Below are 17,777 nucleotides of genomic sequence, written 5' to 3' on the forward strand. Positions count from 1 at the left end.
AGAGAATGGTCCAGACTTTAAAAGCTGGTTTAAAAATCAGCCAATAGCATCAATGAACATCATGCTCTCCCATATGTCTATTTGACTATAGGATAACCCCCATGCCACTCTAGGAATAGCACCCACAAAATGCACAGAAGATGCCGCCCAAGACTAAGCTTGCTCTTCCCAAACCAGGGGCAGGGGGGTGGACCCAGGGAGAAGGTGGAAAAGCAACAAGAAGCCCAAAGCAAAGGTCATGACAATAGTAGCCAAGAGACATAATTAGTCACAGGTAAAATAGTTTGGGTAAAAGATTATCCAAATTGTCCTGTATGGTTACCTGGAACGGTTGAGTCTAGGACGGGATCTGTATCCAACAGAATACGTGTGGGTGATGCCGTCCTGAAAAAAAACGCCGAGACCAGGTGTGGTATTTGCAATCACAGTTCATCCTGGAGCAACAATGCCCAGCGGATAAGAACTGAGAGCCCTCCCAGTCTGACCACCCTGCCTCTCTGTCACCACTAGTTCGGACCTCAGAGTCTGAAATGGACACTGCACGCGATGCCATGGCTACTGTTCTGCCACTCAATGAAGGGAGTGAACTAGAATTCTGACGCTCGTATTATAAGAGACAGGTGCCCAATGGATACACTCCTCCCATGTCAACGCCGAGTTGGAGGATCTGGACCCAGCACTGAAACGTTGAAAGAGACCCATGAGGCATATGAACAACTGAGAATTCTCGGACTTGTGGGGGAGGATGTAATGACTGCAATGAGGCACTGGAGGTTGGCCTCTTGGATTACAAACTCCCTGATTGATGTCATAACTGCCTGCCCAATCAGGGACCCTCACCTATATATAAAAATAGGAGTGTCAGGTCCTCTGGCCCTCCAGATTCTGATTGTATCCTGGAAGCACTCTAGAAGTGGAATAGAGTTTGTAAATAAGGGACACAGCCTCTAAGGAATTACTTCACCCATGTTATGCATCAAGGCTTCCCAATCACTACCCCCCACACAGCACCCATGTGCTCTATTGCACTCCTCCATGGCAAGGGTGTGCTACCACACCCTTGCCATGTGAACCATCACATCCAGGTTCAGCATGGCACCGGACATGATGTGTCACCATCCACATTCAATTGGGACATGGGTTACTGGTGGAATTTATTTCCCTCTCTCAGCTCTTCCCCCCATCCCTTGCAGAGCGGTGGATGGACTGTCCATATAACCAATAGACCTGGTAGTCATTCTTGAGGCTGCTGCTGTGGAGGAGAAGGAATTGTGGGCACTACAAGGCCAACCCAGCAGCCCAGGCCAGAGGCTGCTGCAGGAGAAGAAGGAGGCACCGGTCGGGAGTAGGAGGTGGGCACCCATCGCCCCAAGCTGAGGGAACAGTCAACAAAGGAAACAGAGAACCCGACGGTTCAGGGCACACATATCTTTCAAGGACCTCCTAGACAGCATGTGCTGCCATAGGCCTCAGCTTCACAAGGAGGTGGTGCAGCACCTGTGCTATGTCCTCATGGACCTGGCATCTCAGTGCATGGGGATATCCACTCCCGGAAGTGGCAAAGGTCACAGCTACCCTCAACTTTTATGCCACCAGGTCCTTCCAGGCAGCAAGTGGGGACCTCTGTGAGAGATACGAATCCTCAGTCCACAATGTGTCCATGAGTTGATTGTGGCCCCATATGCCCGGATTGGGCCAGACCCAGCAAGAAGCCTGGGTTGTTGGATTTTCTGTCTTTGTGGGAATGCCAAATATCCAGGGGGCAATCGACTGCACACATGTGCCATGTGAATCCATTCACCATGAAGAGGAAGAGCTTCCACTCTCTGACTGCTCAATTGGTGTGCGGCCACAGGATGCACATCATGCACATGTGTATATGACACCCAGGCATCATTCACGACAACTTCATCCTCAGAAAACTGAACAGCCCAGGCTGCCAGGTTGGCTTATTGGGGACAAGGCTAAGGGCTTGGCTGATGATGCCAGTGCAGATGCTAGAGACTGATGAGGAGACCCATTATTGAGAGGCCCATGTTGCCACCCAATCTGTCACCAAATGTGTATTGGGCTCATGAAGATGTGGTTCCACTGCCTGGACTACTCAGGCGGGGCCTTCCAGTACTGAACCTTGAAAGTTTTTCACCTCGTGGTGGTCTGGTTTGCGTTCCACAACCTGGCACAACAGTGGGGAGATGTCTTGAAGGAGGAGGAGGAGCAGGAAGAGGGTGCACAGCTGGATGTCCTTTGGGGAGGAGACAACCCAGAAGAATGTGGGGGAGGGGGAGGAGGATGATGAATAGGAGGCTGAAGAGGAATTGGGGATGGAAGACAGGTGATGGCAAGGGTCTGGCAGTGAAGGACAGCAAGGGAGACCCTCACTGCATCAAAGTTCTCCAACTAGGAGCATGTGATACCCCGACCCTCCATAACTCTTTTCACTCCTCTGCACCATGGTAACACCAGGATGATGGGCCTGGGTTAGCTGTGTTAGCGAGTTACTGGTCCAGGCAGGAGGCTGAAGACAACTATGCAGCACAATGTGATGGTGCCCTGGGCAAATCAAGTTTGACTTCTACATGATGTCTGCATGTGCATTGGTGCCTGGGTGAGGTTTGGGGATACCACCCTCTGCTTCAGTGGTGGTGGGGGGTGGGTTTGGGCCCTTTCCCAATGCTTCCTGGTTTCTGGGATGCCATGGCAGTTTGTGTGACCTAGTGGCCCTGCACAGCACCCACAGCTGGCACTGTTTGTTCTGAGCGCCTCAATTGCAATGGCAGTGATGAGCACATTACATGCGCTTGGATTTGGGGACGGCATTTGTCGTGCACCTGAAGGCCCTCTCCTATGCATAGTAATATTAGGACCTCCTCTGGCTAAGATCAGCATACAACCATCCCTGTTGGAGGATAATCACAGGTACATTAGTCACATCTGTGCTATTATTCTGTTGGGGCACAACAGCATTTATTGGTGTAAACTGGTGACAGTGCAATAGTTTAATATTTGTACTGCTGCTGATCGTGTAACATATTGCATGCTTATTTTCTTGATGGGGAAGGTGATTAAAGGATTGGGAGCAGATGGTACAGTGTTCTGCAGGGGAATGTTCCCATTGTAGCAGGCAAGGGCAGACCATGCAAAGGTATGTTGATCTTGGGTGGGATTTTCTGATTTTGGGGCTGGTGCGGCCAGAAAATCCTGCCCCTGGAGTCTGGTGATACTCTCCAATTTGATGGTAGTGGAAAGAATCCCTCTCAGGTGTTGGCTGTCTATCTGGAAACCTCTGGTGCTCTCTCAAACCTGTCTATTCTTCTTCCTCATTTCTCTATGCCTTTTCTTCCTCCCTCATTTGTACCTCCTACTGCAGGTCCTATCTTTTATCACCTATTTATAGTACTTTTAATTTATGAATAAAAGAAAACGAATTGATGCAATCAGAGGGCTGTTGTGCTTAATGGGCTTTTTATTTTTATCCATCATCAATGACTTAATATCCAAGTAAAGCATTAATTTGAAACAATTACAAGAAAATCTAATAGTTATAGAAAAGAATTACAGATTTAACAGAATAAAAAAAAAGTAAAACAGCAATTTAACAATTCTTCACTGAAATCTAGCATCAGGATGCTCAAATGTTACTTTACTTCCAACAAATAAACACTTCACTAATATATAGCTCAAATATGTTAACTGAGATCATACAATCACAAGACAGGACAAATCCAGCTTCTCCCCCTGATAACCATTAGGGCTCTATCCCAGATCTTCTTCAGATAATTGCAGGATCTCCTTCCTTAAATTGCAATGCAGATGTCCAACATGATTTATTCCTTTTCCAGGGTATGAGATTAGTTCACCATATTGGCAAATCATACTGTTTATGAAAGTTGTGTTAAAACACAACACCCAATTGTTTTCTGAGGTCTAAATCAAGATTTGCAACTGTTCGGAAAGTTGTCCGTCTATCTTTCACTTTTTCCATTAATAGAAGCACCTTCTTGTCAATTGCCCCCCAGTTCGCTGATGACACTAAGGTCGGTGGTGTTGTGGATGGTCTGGAAGGATGGCAAAAGTTGCAGCAGGACATAGATAGGATGCAGGACTGGGCGGAGAAGTGGCAGATGGACTTCAACGCGGATAAATGTGTAGTCGTCCATTTTGGCAGAACCAACGGGATGAACGAGTACACTATCAAGGGCAGAAGTCTGAGTAGTGTTGAGGAGCAGAAGGATCTTGGGGTCCGGGTCCACAGGACTCTTAAATCGGCCTCGCAGGTGGAGGAGGTGGTCAAGAAGGCGTATGGTGTACTGGCCTTCATTAATCGAGGGATTGAGTTTAGGAGTCGGGAGGTAATGCTGGAACTTTATAAGACCCTTGTCAGGCCTCATTTAGAGTATTGTGCGCAGTTCTGGTCGCCTCACTATAGGAAAGATGTAGAAGCTATTGAAAGGGTACAGAGGAGATTTACAAGGATGTTGCCTGGACTGGGAGGCATGCCTTATGAAGTTAGGTTGAGGGAGCTGGGACTCTTTTCCCTGGAGAGACGAAGGTTGAGAGGCGACCTGATAGAAGTTTACAAAATGTTGAGAGGAATAGATAGGGTGGACTCTCAGAGGCTATTTCCCCGGGTTGAAATGGTCGCTACGAGAGGACACAGATTTAAGGTGCGGGGAGGGAGGTTCAGAAGTGATGTTAGGGGTAAGTTTTTCACTCAGAGGGTGGTGAGTGAATGGAATCGGCTGCCGTCAGTGGTGGTGGAGGCGAACTCGCTGGGGTCTTTTAAAAGACTTCTGGATGAGTATATGGGGTTTAATGAGATTGAGGGTTATAGATAGGTCTGTAGGTTGGTAGGTGATGATGTGATCGGCGCAACTTGTGGGCCGAAGGGCCTGTTTGTGCTGTAGTGTTCTATGTTCTATGTTCTAGAAAAGCCTTATATTTTCCTGGAATACTGTGCTTCATCATATTTTGATTCAAGGGGTAGTGTTTATAACGGAAACAATCCTTCACTGAGAAACTGAAGCTCAGATTTTCATGAAGTGAAGCAATAATCAATATGGAAATAAGTTTCTTGTTTAATTCAAGCTAGTGAGACAGGAATAAAGGCAACTGAATTTAAGTGTGGAACTCATTTAGACACCTATGGTTGCTCTGAGGGACAACTCAGTGGTTGATGCTATAGATTTCCATGGTATTGCTAGGAAGTAAGATGTCACAAATGAGATGGAAGTCTGGGATCTAGGACATGTCACTTCAGTGATGCTGACCTATAGCAAATGCCAGAGGCTATGTTGAACAGGAGAGAGTTCCTTTTCTCTCATAATGCAGCAGGTACACTTCTCATTTTTGTGCCATCCTCCCCTGCCTCCAATTCCACCTCTTCTCGTACCTCCTCTTCTGATCCCACCCTAATGAGCTCTTCTTTTCTAGATCCTCACTATCCTCAACATCCACAGCTTTCTGGATGGCCGTGCTATGAAGAGGGTAACAGTCCACTGCAACTAAGACACTTGCAGTAAGGTATTGTATGGCACTGCCCAACAAGAACATCTTCAAAGAGCAATGGCCTACCCAATGGTTGTCCTGCTGAACAATGTTGTTATATTGCCTCTGCACCTTTGTCTGGTGACATCGATAGCCATTTCTTGTCTTCTGTGATCCACTTCCTTGGGTGAAGAGTCAGTTTCCTCAGTTGACATTTATGGCGAATGTAAAATAGTTTTATTTGAACTAATTCTGACTATGTTATTTTTACAGCTTTGAAATATAATTTTAATATGCTGGATACAAATAATCAGAACGTAATATATGATTATGACTCAATCATGCATTATGGCAGGTAAGTTTGAGACAGCTGCATAGAAATGAGTCAATTGGGAATTCTCTCAGGATTGATCAATGTCCCAGGTTTATGGCTAGTAATGTGGTTTACAAAGACTAATTAAGTTCAAATATCCCCATGCAGTTAGTTTCCAGGTCAGATTAGGGCAGAATTCTCCCAACATGTGCGTGGTGCAGAAGAGTGTAGAGAATCTGGCAAGAGCCAAAATGTGGGAAACCTGCCAGCAATTCTCCCATCGGCGGATTAATGCTGGGTCAATCATACCATTGGCTAATGGTATGAACACTATTTGCATTCATCATACAAGAATTATAGAATCATAGAATCCCTATTGTGCAGAAAGAGACCATTTGGCCCATCAAGCCTGCACCAGCAACAATCCCACCCAGACTCTATCCCTGTAACTCCAGATATTTACCTTGTTACTCTCCCTGACACTAAGGGGCAATTGTGTAGACCAATCAACCTAACTCACACGTCTTTGGATTCGTTTTCATCCCATGAATGCTCATTAAGTCAGCTGCCCACTGGTGCTATCAGTCCTTCCAAAGTTATGTCAAGCCAGCAGGAAAGCACGTCGGCTTCAAACTCAATTGCTAAAGTGTAGCATGTACACAATAGCCCTGGTCGAGAGTAGACGCCTAAGCAAGACATTGGTACCTCATAGGTCATGGGCTCAGAGTAGTGTGGTTGAATCAAGGAACAGACTTCTTTCCTTTTGGATTGCTGATATCCTGCACCATCTGGCGAAGATGAATGGGCTGCAGAGAGTGATGTAAGTGTGCTGGACTGGATTTAAATGTGTTAACAGGAACTTTGAACCTGTCACCTAAGAGTAAGAGGACAAACCAGCTGCCAGCTGTTGGCAAGAATATTTGAGGTGAGTGCAACAGAGCTTTCTGCCACAGTACTGCAGTTCTCTGCTGCACTCTCCAACACATTTTCGGAGAAAACCAGTTCTTGTCCTCCATCTTCAAGCTGAATTGCTTTCCATGGACCATATTAATAGATGCACGGGCCCTCCTAAGTCACCATCTTGGCTTAGTATTGCTCCTGTGGCTTGGGATTACAGGGATCTCCTTACCCCACTGGTGCCATACACAAGCATCTATCTGAAAAGCACTGTGCTATGGGTCTCATGCAGTCACTGCAACAAAGATCCGAAGTTTGGCCAGGGATGGAGTGCGAGGTGAGGTGGGGATTGGTGGTGGCCTGAAGAAGTCGTGGGGAGATCAATGGGGAAGAAGGACTTTGCAAAGAGGGGAAGGTAGGGAGAGGGGGCTCATGATGGCAAGCAGAGAGGCAAGGAAGTGACAAGTAGGTGGATTAAGAAGAAGAACAATGGAAGGCAAAGGAAACACCACGGGGAAGGAAGCTGTTCCCAATAAGCCTGCATGAAAAGCTAGCAAACAAAAGAAGTCAAAGGGATACCACATTGTTTACTCTTGGGAATGGATGAAGGCTCCAGAGGTGGAGAGTAGAGGCCCAAGCAAGACATGGTACCTCACAGGTGATGGGCTCAGGGTAATGCACTTGAATCAAGGAACAGGTTTCTTTCTTTCTGGATTGCTGACATCCTGCACCATCTGGTGAAGATGAATGGGCTGGAGAGAGTGAGGGGAGTGTGCTGGACTGGACTTAAATGTGGTGACAGGAACGTGAAACTGGTCAGCTAAGAGCAAGAGGACAAACCAGCTGTCAGGCTACCAGAAGAATTGCTGGGGAACTCGTCTGTGCATAACTAATGAGGCTTTGAGAGCAAAATCTGTTGCAGGATCATGCCATTCTGGTCAGTGGGTCAGGCCCTGCTGGAGTCACCCAGCCATGCACTTTTTTCCAAATGAGAGAATTCTGCCCTTTGTCTGCACTGTTTTTAATGAATAAGAAACATGCACTGCTGTGTGCATTAATAAATTCAAGGTTTCAGAGCAGATTATTTATTGTTTTCATCTTAAAAATTTATTATTATAAATTATTTCCTTGTGAAATGTTAAGGACTCTACATGTAGCATAATTTTCAATTTAATATTAATAGATGTGGTATCTTAGGCACCTGAGATTTTTGGTTCCAATACTACACCATGTAGGCCTCCTGTAGCTTCCAAATTGATTATTCCTTGCTTGGTTTCACACAGGTGGAATCCAGTTTTCAACATTACCCCAAATATCTTAATTTGATCACAGCTGGGTTTCCCAATTTCAAATGTTACAAGAGAAGTGTTGTAGCCTGATAATGTTGTGCTCAGGCCTCTCCCTTTTTTTTATAATTGCTGACAATCCCAAGCCTCTTCAGTGTCTATTTCTTCTGGCCTAAGTCTTTTGATGTTCCTCCCTCCTCTTCACCCTCCATGCTTAACTTCCTGTAGGGTTCATTCATTCCTCAGACTAGACAAAAACAACACTAATACATTGGGTTTCTTTTATTGAGCAGAACTTAAAATTAACACATTACAGAGAGTAAAAAAAGATTACTGGAGGAGAGTGAGAGACAGAGACAGAGATACTGGCAAAAGCCAGTCCTGTACTTGTCAAAAAACTCAAAACAAGCTCTGGATTGAACTAACTAAACACAGATCTGTGACTATGATATAAGTTAATTCTTACCTGTGTTATGAAATTGCTTGGCCCATAATGTCTCTAACTTAATCTTGTAGCTGTGGTTTATGAAAAGCTTGTTCAGTTATGAAAAGCCTGTATATCTTTCAAAAATGCAGTCAATTTCTAAGCTAACCCAGCATATCTGCTGAATTTAAAATGTGGTCAAGTTAGCTTTAAAAGCTTATCATTTAAATATAATTGCATAGGCAGAGATATCTTAAAATGAAATATTTGCATCAATGAAGCAAGCCATACACAGGGTCTACAACACTTCCCATTTATTCACTTGTAGCAAAATGTCCCCTTTCCTTCCTCCTGGAGGAGGCACTCCTGTCATCCATGCTCCAATTTCCCTGCCGGCATATTATTTTCTCCAGCATATCTGACATTAGCCCCATGGAGGGGCACGATTGTTTCTATGATTAGTACAGAATTAAAACTTAGAGTGTGACTTCACAGAATGCCATATAGGGTGAGAAATAAAAATGAAAATGCAAAACATGTAAAATAAGAAAAAAAAATGATTTTGCATTAATAGAGCATAATTCACACTTCCAGAAGAAAGTTTGAACCAAACATTGAACCAAACAATGAAACAGGACAAGGGACCAAAAGAGTTATGTTTTCTGGAATGTCTTAAATGACAATAAATTGTACAGCCAGTGAAGCGCCTTTCAAATACTGTTACTTAAGTAAATGTTGCATTTATATTACAAATAATATAAGTTATAGATGGAGGACTTCATTGGTCATCATACCATTACTGACCAAGCTGGCTATGCCCTAACAGACAAAGTGTCTAAAATGGATCTGTGGCGGTTATTGGGGAAACCAACCTGAGGGGGGGAACCTATGTGTCCTCACCTTCACTAATCAGCTGTCATGGATGCATCCATCCATGACAGAGTTGGTTGGAGTTACTACCACATTGTCCTCATGGAGACAAAGTCTTATTTTCACACTCAGGAAACCCACCATCATGTTGTGAGGCATTATCATTGTGCTAATTGATAATGCCACGTAACAGATTTTGAACAGATATAGCAGCTCAACTTGGACATTCATAAGGCATTATGAGCCATCAGGAGCAGCAGGATTATATTCAACCATAATTGTCACCTCAAAGCCTGGCATATACCACACTCTGTCATTAACAATGAACTGAGATAAACCCTAGTATAGTGAAGGATGCAGGAAGCATGATAGGAGCAGCATCAGACATACCTAAAATTAAGTTGTCAACCTGGTGAAGGGAGACCACAAAACTGTATGCTAAACAGCAAAAGCAGCATGCAATTAAGCTAAGCGATTTGACAACCAATAGATTAGACCTAGGCTCTGCAGTCTTGCCACATCCAATCATTAATGGTGGTGAACAATTAAGCTAAAAGGTGGAGGAAGTTCGACACATATCTACACTCAGAATGATTAGGAAGCCCAGCACATCAGTGCAAAATACAAGGCTGAAGCATTAGCTTCAACCTTCAGCCAGAAGTGCAGGCTGGATAATACATTCTTGGCATCCTCCCAAAGTGCCCAGCGTCACAAATATTAGTCTTCAGTCAATCTGATTCACTCCATAAGCTATCATTGAACACTGTAAAGACTATGAACCCTGACAATTGGTTGGACCGCAGGACTAGTCATACTCTTAGTCCTGGGGTCCAACCGCAATATGGAAAATTTGCCTAAGTATATCCTGTCGATAAAATCAGGTCAAATCCAAACTGATCAATTACTGCCCCATTAATCTACTTTTGATCATGAGCAAAGGGATAGAGGTTGCCATCGACAGTGCTGTCAAGATAAAGCGATTCAGCAATAACCTGCTGACTGGAGTGTGGTTTTGGGTTCTACAAGGACTATTCAACTCCTGACCACATTACAATCTTGATACAAGCATGGAGAAAAGAGTGAGGGTTACTGCCCTTGATATCAAGGCAGTAATTGACCAACAGTAGCATCGAGGAGCCCTAGCAAATTGAAGTACATGGAAATCAAGGGGATAACTCTCCACTAGTTGGTCATACCTAGCATAAAGGAAGATAGTTGTGATTGTTGTTGGTCAATCATCTCAATCAGGGATGTTGCATGAGTGATTCTGGATCAGGTCCTTAACCCAAACATTTGCAACTGTTTCAACAATGACCTTCTATCTGTCATTAAGTCAAAAATGGCAATATTTTCAGATTTCAGCAACATTCACGATTGAAGTGATATTTGGGCAGAAGACAGAAGCTTGATCAAAGAGGCTTTAAAGAGTACACTGAAGGAGGAAGGGTTTGTCCAGAAATTAGAGCCTATATAGCTAAAGGTGTGGCTGCCAATAGTGAAGTAATTAAAACTGGAGATGAAATTTGACTCTAAGGGCTCAATTTCCTGGCCTTTCTCCATGCCATGGATTCCCCGGTGGCATGGGCAGCGAGCAGCGCAAAATGTCATAGACATTACCAGGACCCGAAGAACCTGCTGCTGGTCAATGACGAGCTGCTTCTGCATCCTGTCACGGGACAGGATGCAGAATTTTATGCTTTTGGGCAACACGGTGGCACGGAAGATAGCACTGCTGCCTCACAGATCCAGAGATCGGGGATCAATTCCAGCCTTGGGTGAATGTCAATGTGGAATTTGCACATTCTCCGTGTCTACATGGTCTTCCTCCAGGTGCTCCGGTTGACTCCCACAGATAAAGATATGCATGTTAGGTTGATTAACCATGCTAAATTTCTTCTTAGTGTCAGGGGGATTAGCAATGAAAATTCATGGGATTACAGGGATAGGGCCTGGATGGGACTGTTGTCAGTGCAGGCTTAACGGGCCAAATGGCCTCCTTCTGCACTGTAGGGATTCTACGATTCTATGATTTTGAAAGGGAGGGACAGGGAGACAGATCAAAAGTGTGCTGCTCACTGACCTCCACCTCCAACTTCTAAAAATTCTGAATAAGATGGCTTACAGTCAATTAATGGCCAATTAGTGGTAAGCTGGCCAGCTAGGTAAGACAAGGATGGACCGCATACCCAATCAGGGTAACTAGCAGGACATCTGAGGAATGAGTGATCAGGCCTTGAAAAAGAAATCTGTTGTGACCATCTATTTAAAGCTAGTACAGGTTGATACCAGCAATTAGTGGACTGGAGAGAGAAGTCTGGGCCAAAAAACTTGGAAATCAATTAAACTAGTAACAGGTAAGAGCTTATTTTTAAATGATTGTATCTCTTAGGCCAGCAGTTTATTGTTCAGGTTCCTTGCAAGAGAGGAAGGAAGATTTGAGCACACCTGTTCCTGTATAGATTTAGGAAAAATCTATAATCCTCTACCTTTTAACTGTCTTTATCTCTTCACAGAGAATATAAGGCTGTCTTTCGGAAAGTTGGTGTAGTCTTAATGGGTCAAATGGTCTCTTTGTGCACTGCATGGATTGTATGATTCTATTTTGTATGACATAGAAAAATGGAGAGATCAGCTGCTAAGGGGCCCAGACCAGGAATGGCCCCGTGGTTTGATGCTGACTCCCTGCAAGCCCTGCTCCGGGTGATGGGTGGTCCCCTGACCTGCTGACAGAAAGAGGAGAACTCCCAGTGAGATGAGAGGTTGCAAAGATAGTGAACAGCTGTAGCCTCATCCACAGGATATGACTGTACCATAAAAGACTCAGTGACCTCTTATGATCTTCCAAGGTGAGTGAGTAACCATTGTGTAGATGGGTCTATATGGAAATGGAACAGTGTGAGAATATAAGGTACATCATGCGTACAAAGAACAAAGAACAATACAGCACAGGGACAGGCCCTTCGTCCCTCCAAGGCTGCACCGATCATGCGTTCCTAATTAGACCATCCCTTTGTATCCCTCTATTCCCAGTCTGCTCATGTGGCTCTCTAGATAAATCTTAAATGATCCTAGAGTGTCTGCCTCAATCACTTTGCTTGGTAGTGCATTCCAGGCCCCCGTCACCCTCTGGGTAAAATACGTCCCCTGTATATCTGTATTGAACCTTGTTCCCCTTACCTTGATTTTGTGGCCTCTTGTGTTTGTCATTTCTGACCTAGGAAAAAGTTTCCAACTGTTCGACCTATCTATGCCCTTCATAATTTTATAAACTTCTATTAGGTCACCCCTCAACCTCCATCTTTCCAGGGAGAACAACCCTAGTTTACTCAATCTCAGCTCATAGCTAAGACCCTCCATACTAATCAACATCCTGGTAAACCTTTTCTGCATTCTCTCCAAAGCCTCCATGTCCTTCTTGTAGTGTAGCGACCAGAACTGGATGCAGTATTCCAAATGTGGCCTAACCAACATTCCATCATATGCCAATTTTTATTCTCTATGCTCTGTCTAATAAAGGCAAGCATGCCTTCTTCACCACCTTTTCCACCTGTGTTGCCACCTTTAAGGATCTGTGGACTTGCACACCCAGATCCCTCTGTATGTCTATACTCCTGATGGTTCTGCCATTTATTATATAGCTCCCCACTGCATTAGATCTACTAAAGTGCATCACTTCGCATTTATCTGGATTAAATTCCATCTGCTATTTCTCCACCCAATTTTCCAGCCTATCTATATCCTGCTGAATTCTCTGACAATGTTCATCAGTATCCGCAACTCCAGCAATCTTTGTGTCGTCTGCAAACTTACGAATCGGACCAGCTACATCTTCTTCCAAATCTTCTATATATATCACAAACAGCAGAGGTCCCAGTACAGAGCCCTGTGAACACCACTAGTCATAGACCTCCAATCAGAAAAAGATCCCTCCACTGCTACCCTCTGTCTTTTATGGCCAAGCCAGTTCTGTACCCATCTAGCTAGTTCACCTTTGATCCTGTGAGATTTAACCTTTTGCACCAGCCAGCCATGAGGGACTTTGTCAAATGCTTTACTAAAATCCATGTAGACAACATCCATGGCCCTTTCCATTTTTATCACCTCCTCAAAAAACTCAACCAAATTTGTGAAGCATGACCTCCCTCACACAAAACCATGTTGTCTATCGCTAATGAGACTTTTGTGTTCTAAATGTGTATAAATCCTATCTCTAAGAATCTTCTCCAACAATTTACCTTCCACAGACGTCAAGCTCACTGGCCTATAATTACCCAAGTTATCCTTGCTACCTTCTGAAATAACAGGACCACATTTGCTATCCTCCAATCCTCTGGGACCTCACCTGCGTCCAATGAAGAAACAAAGATTTCTGTTAGAGGGCCAGCAATTTCATCTTTTGTCTCCCTTAGTAATCTAGGACAGATGCCATCTGGCCCTGGGGATTTGACTACCTTAATGCTTCCTAAAACACCCAACACTTCCTCCCTTGTAATTGTGATTTGTTCTAACAGGTCTGCACATCCTTCTGAAACACTCCCAATCAACGTGTCCCTCTCCTTTGTGAATACTGATGCAAAGTATTCATTTAGGCTCTCACTTATTTCCTGGCGTTCTAAGCATAATTCCCCTCCTTTGTTCTTAAGAGGTCAGACTCTTTCTTTGACAACCCTCTTGTTCCTAATGTATGTATAAAATGCCTTGGAATTCTTCTTATTCCTGTCTGCCAAAGACATTTCATTTTTGCCCTTCAAACCCCCTGTTTGAGTTATTTTCTGCTTTTTCTGTATTCCTCCAGTGCTTCACTGGACCTTATATATGCTTCTTTTTTCTTTTTGATTAGACCCATAATTTCTCTGGTTATCCATAACTCTCGAATCCTACCTTTCCTGTCCTTCCTTTTTACAGGCACATGCCTGTCCTGCACTCCGATCAACTGCTCCTTAAAAGACTCCCATATGCCAGATGTGGATTTACCCTCAAACAGCCTCTCCCGATCAACAGCCACCAAATCCTGCCTAATCCGGCTGTAGTTAGCCTTCCTCCAATTCAGCACCTTACCCATTGGACAACACTCATCCTTTTCCATGATTGTCCAAAAGTTTATAGAATTGTGGTCACTGTTTGCCATATGTTCCCCCACTGAAACTTTGATGACCTGACCGAGCTCATTCCCCAGTACTAGGTCCAGTATAGCTCCCTCTCTAGTTGGACTATCAACATATTGTTCCAAAGAACCTTCTTGGACGCTCTTTACAAATTCTTCCCACCTGGACCCTCGGCCCTAAGGGATTTCCAGTCTATATGAGGGAAATTATAGTCTCCCACTGCAACAACCCTATTTTTTCTACACCTATCCAGAATCTCCTTACATATCTGTTCTTCAACTTCCTGTGGGCTGTTGGGAGGCCCAGCAAAGTGACTGCGCCCTTCCTGTTTCTGAGCTCTACCCTCAGTGTTTCGTTACATGATCCTTCCAAATTGTCTACCTCTGTACGCTGCAATATGCGCCCTAACCAGTATTGCTATTCCCCCACCTCTTCTAGTCCCTCCTCTACCTCATCTAAAACACTTATACCCCAGAATATTCAGCTGCCAGTCCCGTCCTTCTTTTAACCAAGTCTGTGTCAGTGCAACCACATCCAAGTTCCGCGCATGTCTTAAGGCTCTAAGTTCATCTATCTTGTCTGTTACACTCCTTGCATTTAAGCAGATGCACTCCAGACCTCCAGGCCCACTGAGTTCATCCTCCCCAAGATTGCTCTTCCTCTTAGGTAGCCTTGTCTTGGCCCCATGCTCGTTCCCAGTCTCTATGCTTGCTGACCTACTGTTCTGATTCCCAAACCCCCTGCCACATCAGTTTAAACCCACCTGAACCATACTCCGAGCCAGGATATTGGTGTCCCTCCAGTTCAGGTGTGACCCGTCCTTCTTTACAGGTCCCATCCTCACTGGAAGACTTTCCAGTGATCTACAAATCTGAACCCTCCCTTCTACACCGGTTCTTTAGCCACGTGTTCAGCTGCACAGTCTCCCTGTTCCTGGCCTCACTAGCTCATGTAACGGGAAGTAATCCAGAGATTGCTACCCTAGAGGTCCTGTTTTTTAGTCTTCTAGCTAACCTCCCAGGTTCTTGCAGGACCTCCCTGTTCTTTCTGCCTACGTCATTTGTACCAATGGGGACAATGTGGACAATGACGTCTGCCTGATTACCGTCTCTTTTTAGGATGCTCTCTACCCGCTCAGAGACATCTAGGGCCCTAGCACCAGGGAGACAGACTATCATCCTGGAGTCTCGTTTGCACCCACAGAATTGCCTGTCTGTACCTCTAACGATTGAGACCCCATTACTTTTGCTCTCCTATTCTTCCTACATATTTCCTTCTGAGCCACAGAACCCGACTCCGCGCCAGAGACCTGGTCATCATGGCTTATCACTGGAAGGTCACCAACCTCTCCCCTCCCCCTACCCAACAGTATCCAAAACGGCATACTTATTTTGGAAGAGAACAACCACAGGGATCCCTGCACTGACTGCTTCCTCCTTCCCCTCTCCTGACTGTCACCCAGTTAGCTCCACTTTTAGGTGTTACCACTTCCAGATAACTGCTATCTATCACCCCCTCTGCCTTCCGAATGATCCGAAGTTCATCCAGTTCCAGCTCTAATTTCCTAAGGCAGTCTTTGAGGAGCTGGAGCTGGGTGCACCTCCCACAGGTGAAGTCAGCAGGGTCACTAATGGTGGCCCTTACCTCCTATATCCTGCTAGAGGAGCATTGAACTGCCCTAACTGTCATCCTCTCTACCCAAACTCCCAACAAGATAAGAGTTAGTAAAAAAGAAAAGAAAACCTACCTGCTCTCACACCGAGTCTTTTTTTCAGGTTAGAGGAGGAGGGGGGATGGGAGACATCACCCGTGTAGTATCTTGGGTTTCACTATTCAAATTTATTGGGCAAAGCAAAAAATCTTCCCAGATCTCTCCACGACCTACTCCTGGTTTCCTGCTGCTCTGGAAAAAAATCTCCAAAAAAGTAAGTTAAAATCAAAAACTCTTACCTTCCAGCTCTCCTCTCCAAAATCACTCCCCTTTCTGCCTGCTCCGCTGGAGGAATGGAAAATTGTCAAGAATTTGGCCAAATGTACAAAGCAGCATGAAACAGTAAATTAATTGGTTTTGTTTTGAGAGGTTTGCAGAATGTGGGAAGGAATGTGTGTCTCAATGTTGAAGGGACTGAGATTTCAACCCTGATTACCATTACCTAATGGTGCTGGTGTGGTTTTAGGAAGCCTGAAGTAATCTCAACTGATAATGGTACCCTTCATATTCTAAGGCCAGAATTTTGAATCCACAGTCAGTTAATCGGGCACTTAAAGTTGCCCATGTTTGGCCAGGAAAAGCAGCAAACCTGAGGACAGGAAGAAATTTTAAATCCAGCACAGGAGGACAAAGGGCTTAATTTGGAAGTGGAAAATAGAATACAAGGCTAAGCTTACAGAAAACATAAAAAAACTGACTGATAAAACTTCTATAGGTATGTGAAGAAAAAAAAGACTGGTGAAGACAAATACAGGTCCCTTACAGTTAGAAGTAGGCGAATTCATAATGAGCAACAAAGAGAGGGCAGACCAGCTGAACAAATACTTTGGATCTATCTTCACAAAGGAGGACACAAATAACCTTCCAGAAATACTAGCAGACAGAGGGTCTAGCATGAAGGAGGAAATGAAGTCAATCCTATTAGTCAGTAAATTTTGTTGGAGAAATTGCTAGGATTAAAAATAATAAATCCTCAGGGCCCAACGCTCCACATCCCAGAGTACTTAAGGAAATGGTCCTAGAAAACGTGGATGCATTGATGATCATTTTCTAGCATTCTATAAACTCTGGAAGAGTTCCAATGGATTGGAGGGTACCTAATGTAAACCCACTTTTAAAAAAGGAGGGAGAGAGAAAACGGGGAATCATAGACCGATTAGCCTAGCATCGGTGGTGGGGAAAATGCTAGAGTCAATTATTAAGGATGTTATAACTGAACCGTTGGAAAGCAGTAACAGGATCTTGTCCAAGTCAGCATGGATTCAAAGAGGCTTGACAAATCTTCTGCAATTTTTTGAGGATGTGATCAGTAGAATGGACAAGGGTGAACTAGTGGATTTTGTAGGGGTTATTCTCCCATCCTGCTGGGATAATTTTTTAGCGCAGCAGGCTGAGAGAATCGCTTGTCGGCTAATTCGCAGGATTCCTGCAAGCATTTGTGCCGCGCCTGCATCTCCCAGTCCCAGATTTCTGGCGCCATCTGCGCAACTTCGAAGCAAGGCTATTTTACATACTATTTAAATACTATTAGTAGGCGCAGCAAATGAGAGACTGACACTTCAGGGCCACTGAGGCCCACTGATTTCAACCTTTCCAGCATGAATAGGCCCCTCCCCTTGATATTTAATGATATTCATGCTGGTGGCAGAGTGTGGGAGATTCTTCTCTGAACTCCCACTGAAAA

At 44.5% G+C, this 17,777-nt stretch overlaps 1 protein-coding gene across 1 annotated transcript in view; it reads left to right on the forward strand.

Moving 5' to 3' along the window:
- Window positions 1-17,777, forward strand: part of LOC145344339 (astacin-like metalloendopeptidase) — a 228,578-nt gene that overhangs the window by 80,603 nt on the left and 130,198 nt on the right. Inside the window, exon 7 of the mRNA XM_080191469.1 lies at window positions 5,761-5,842. Within this exon, the coding sequence (XP_080047595.1) occupies window positions 5,761-5,842 (82 nt within the window). The remainder of the gene's footprint in view (window positions 1-5,760; window positions 5,843-17,777) is intronic.

The sequence above is a fragment of the Carcharhinus amblyrhynchos genome, chromosome 6, assembly GCF_965287045.1.
Source record: "Carcharhinus amblyrhynchos chromosome 6, sCarAmb.v2.hapA, whole genome shotgun sequence".
NCBI lineage: Eukaryota > Metazoa > Chordata > Chondrichthyes > Carcharhiniformes > Carcharhinidae > Carcharhinus > Carcharhinus amblyrhynchos.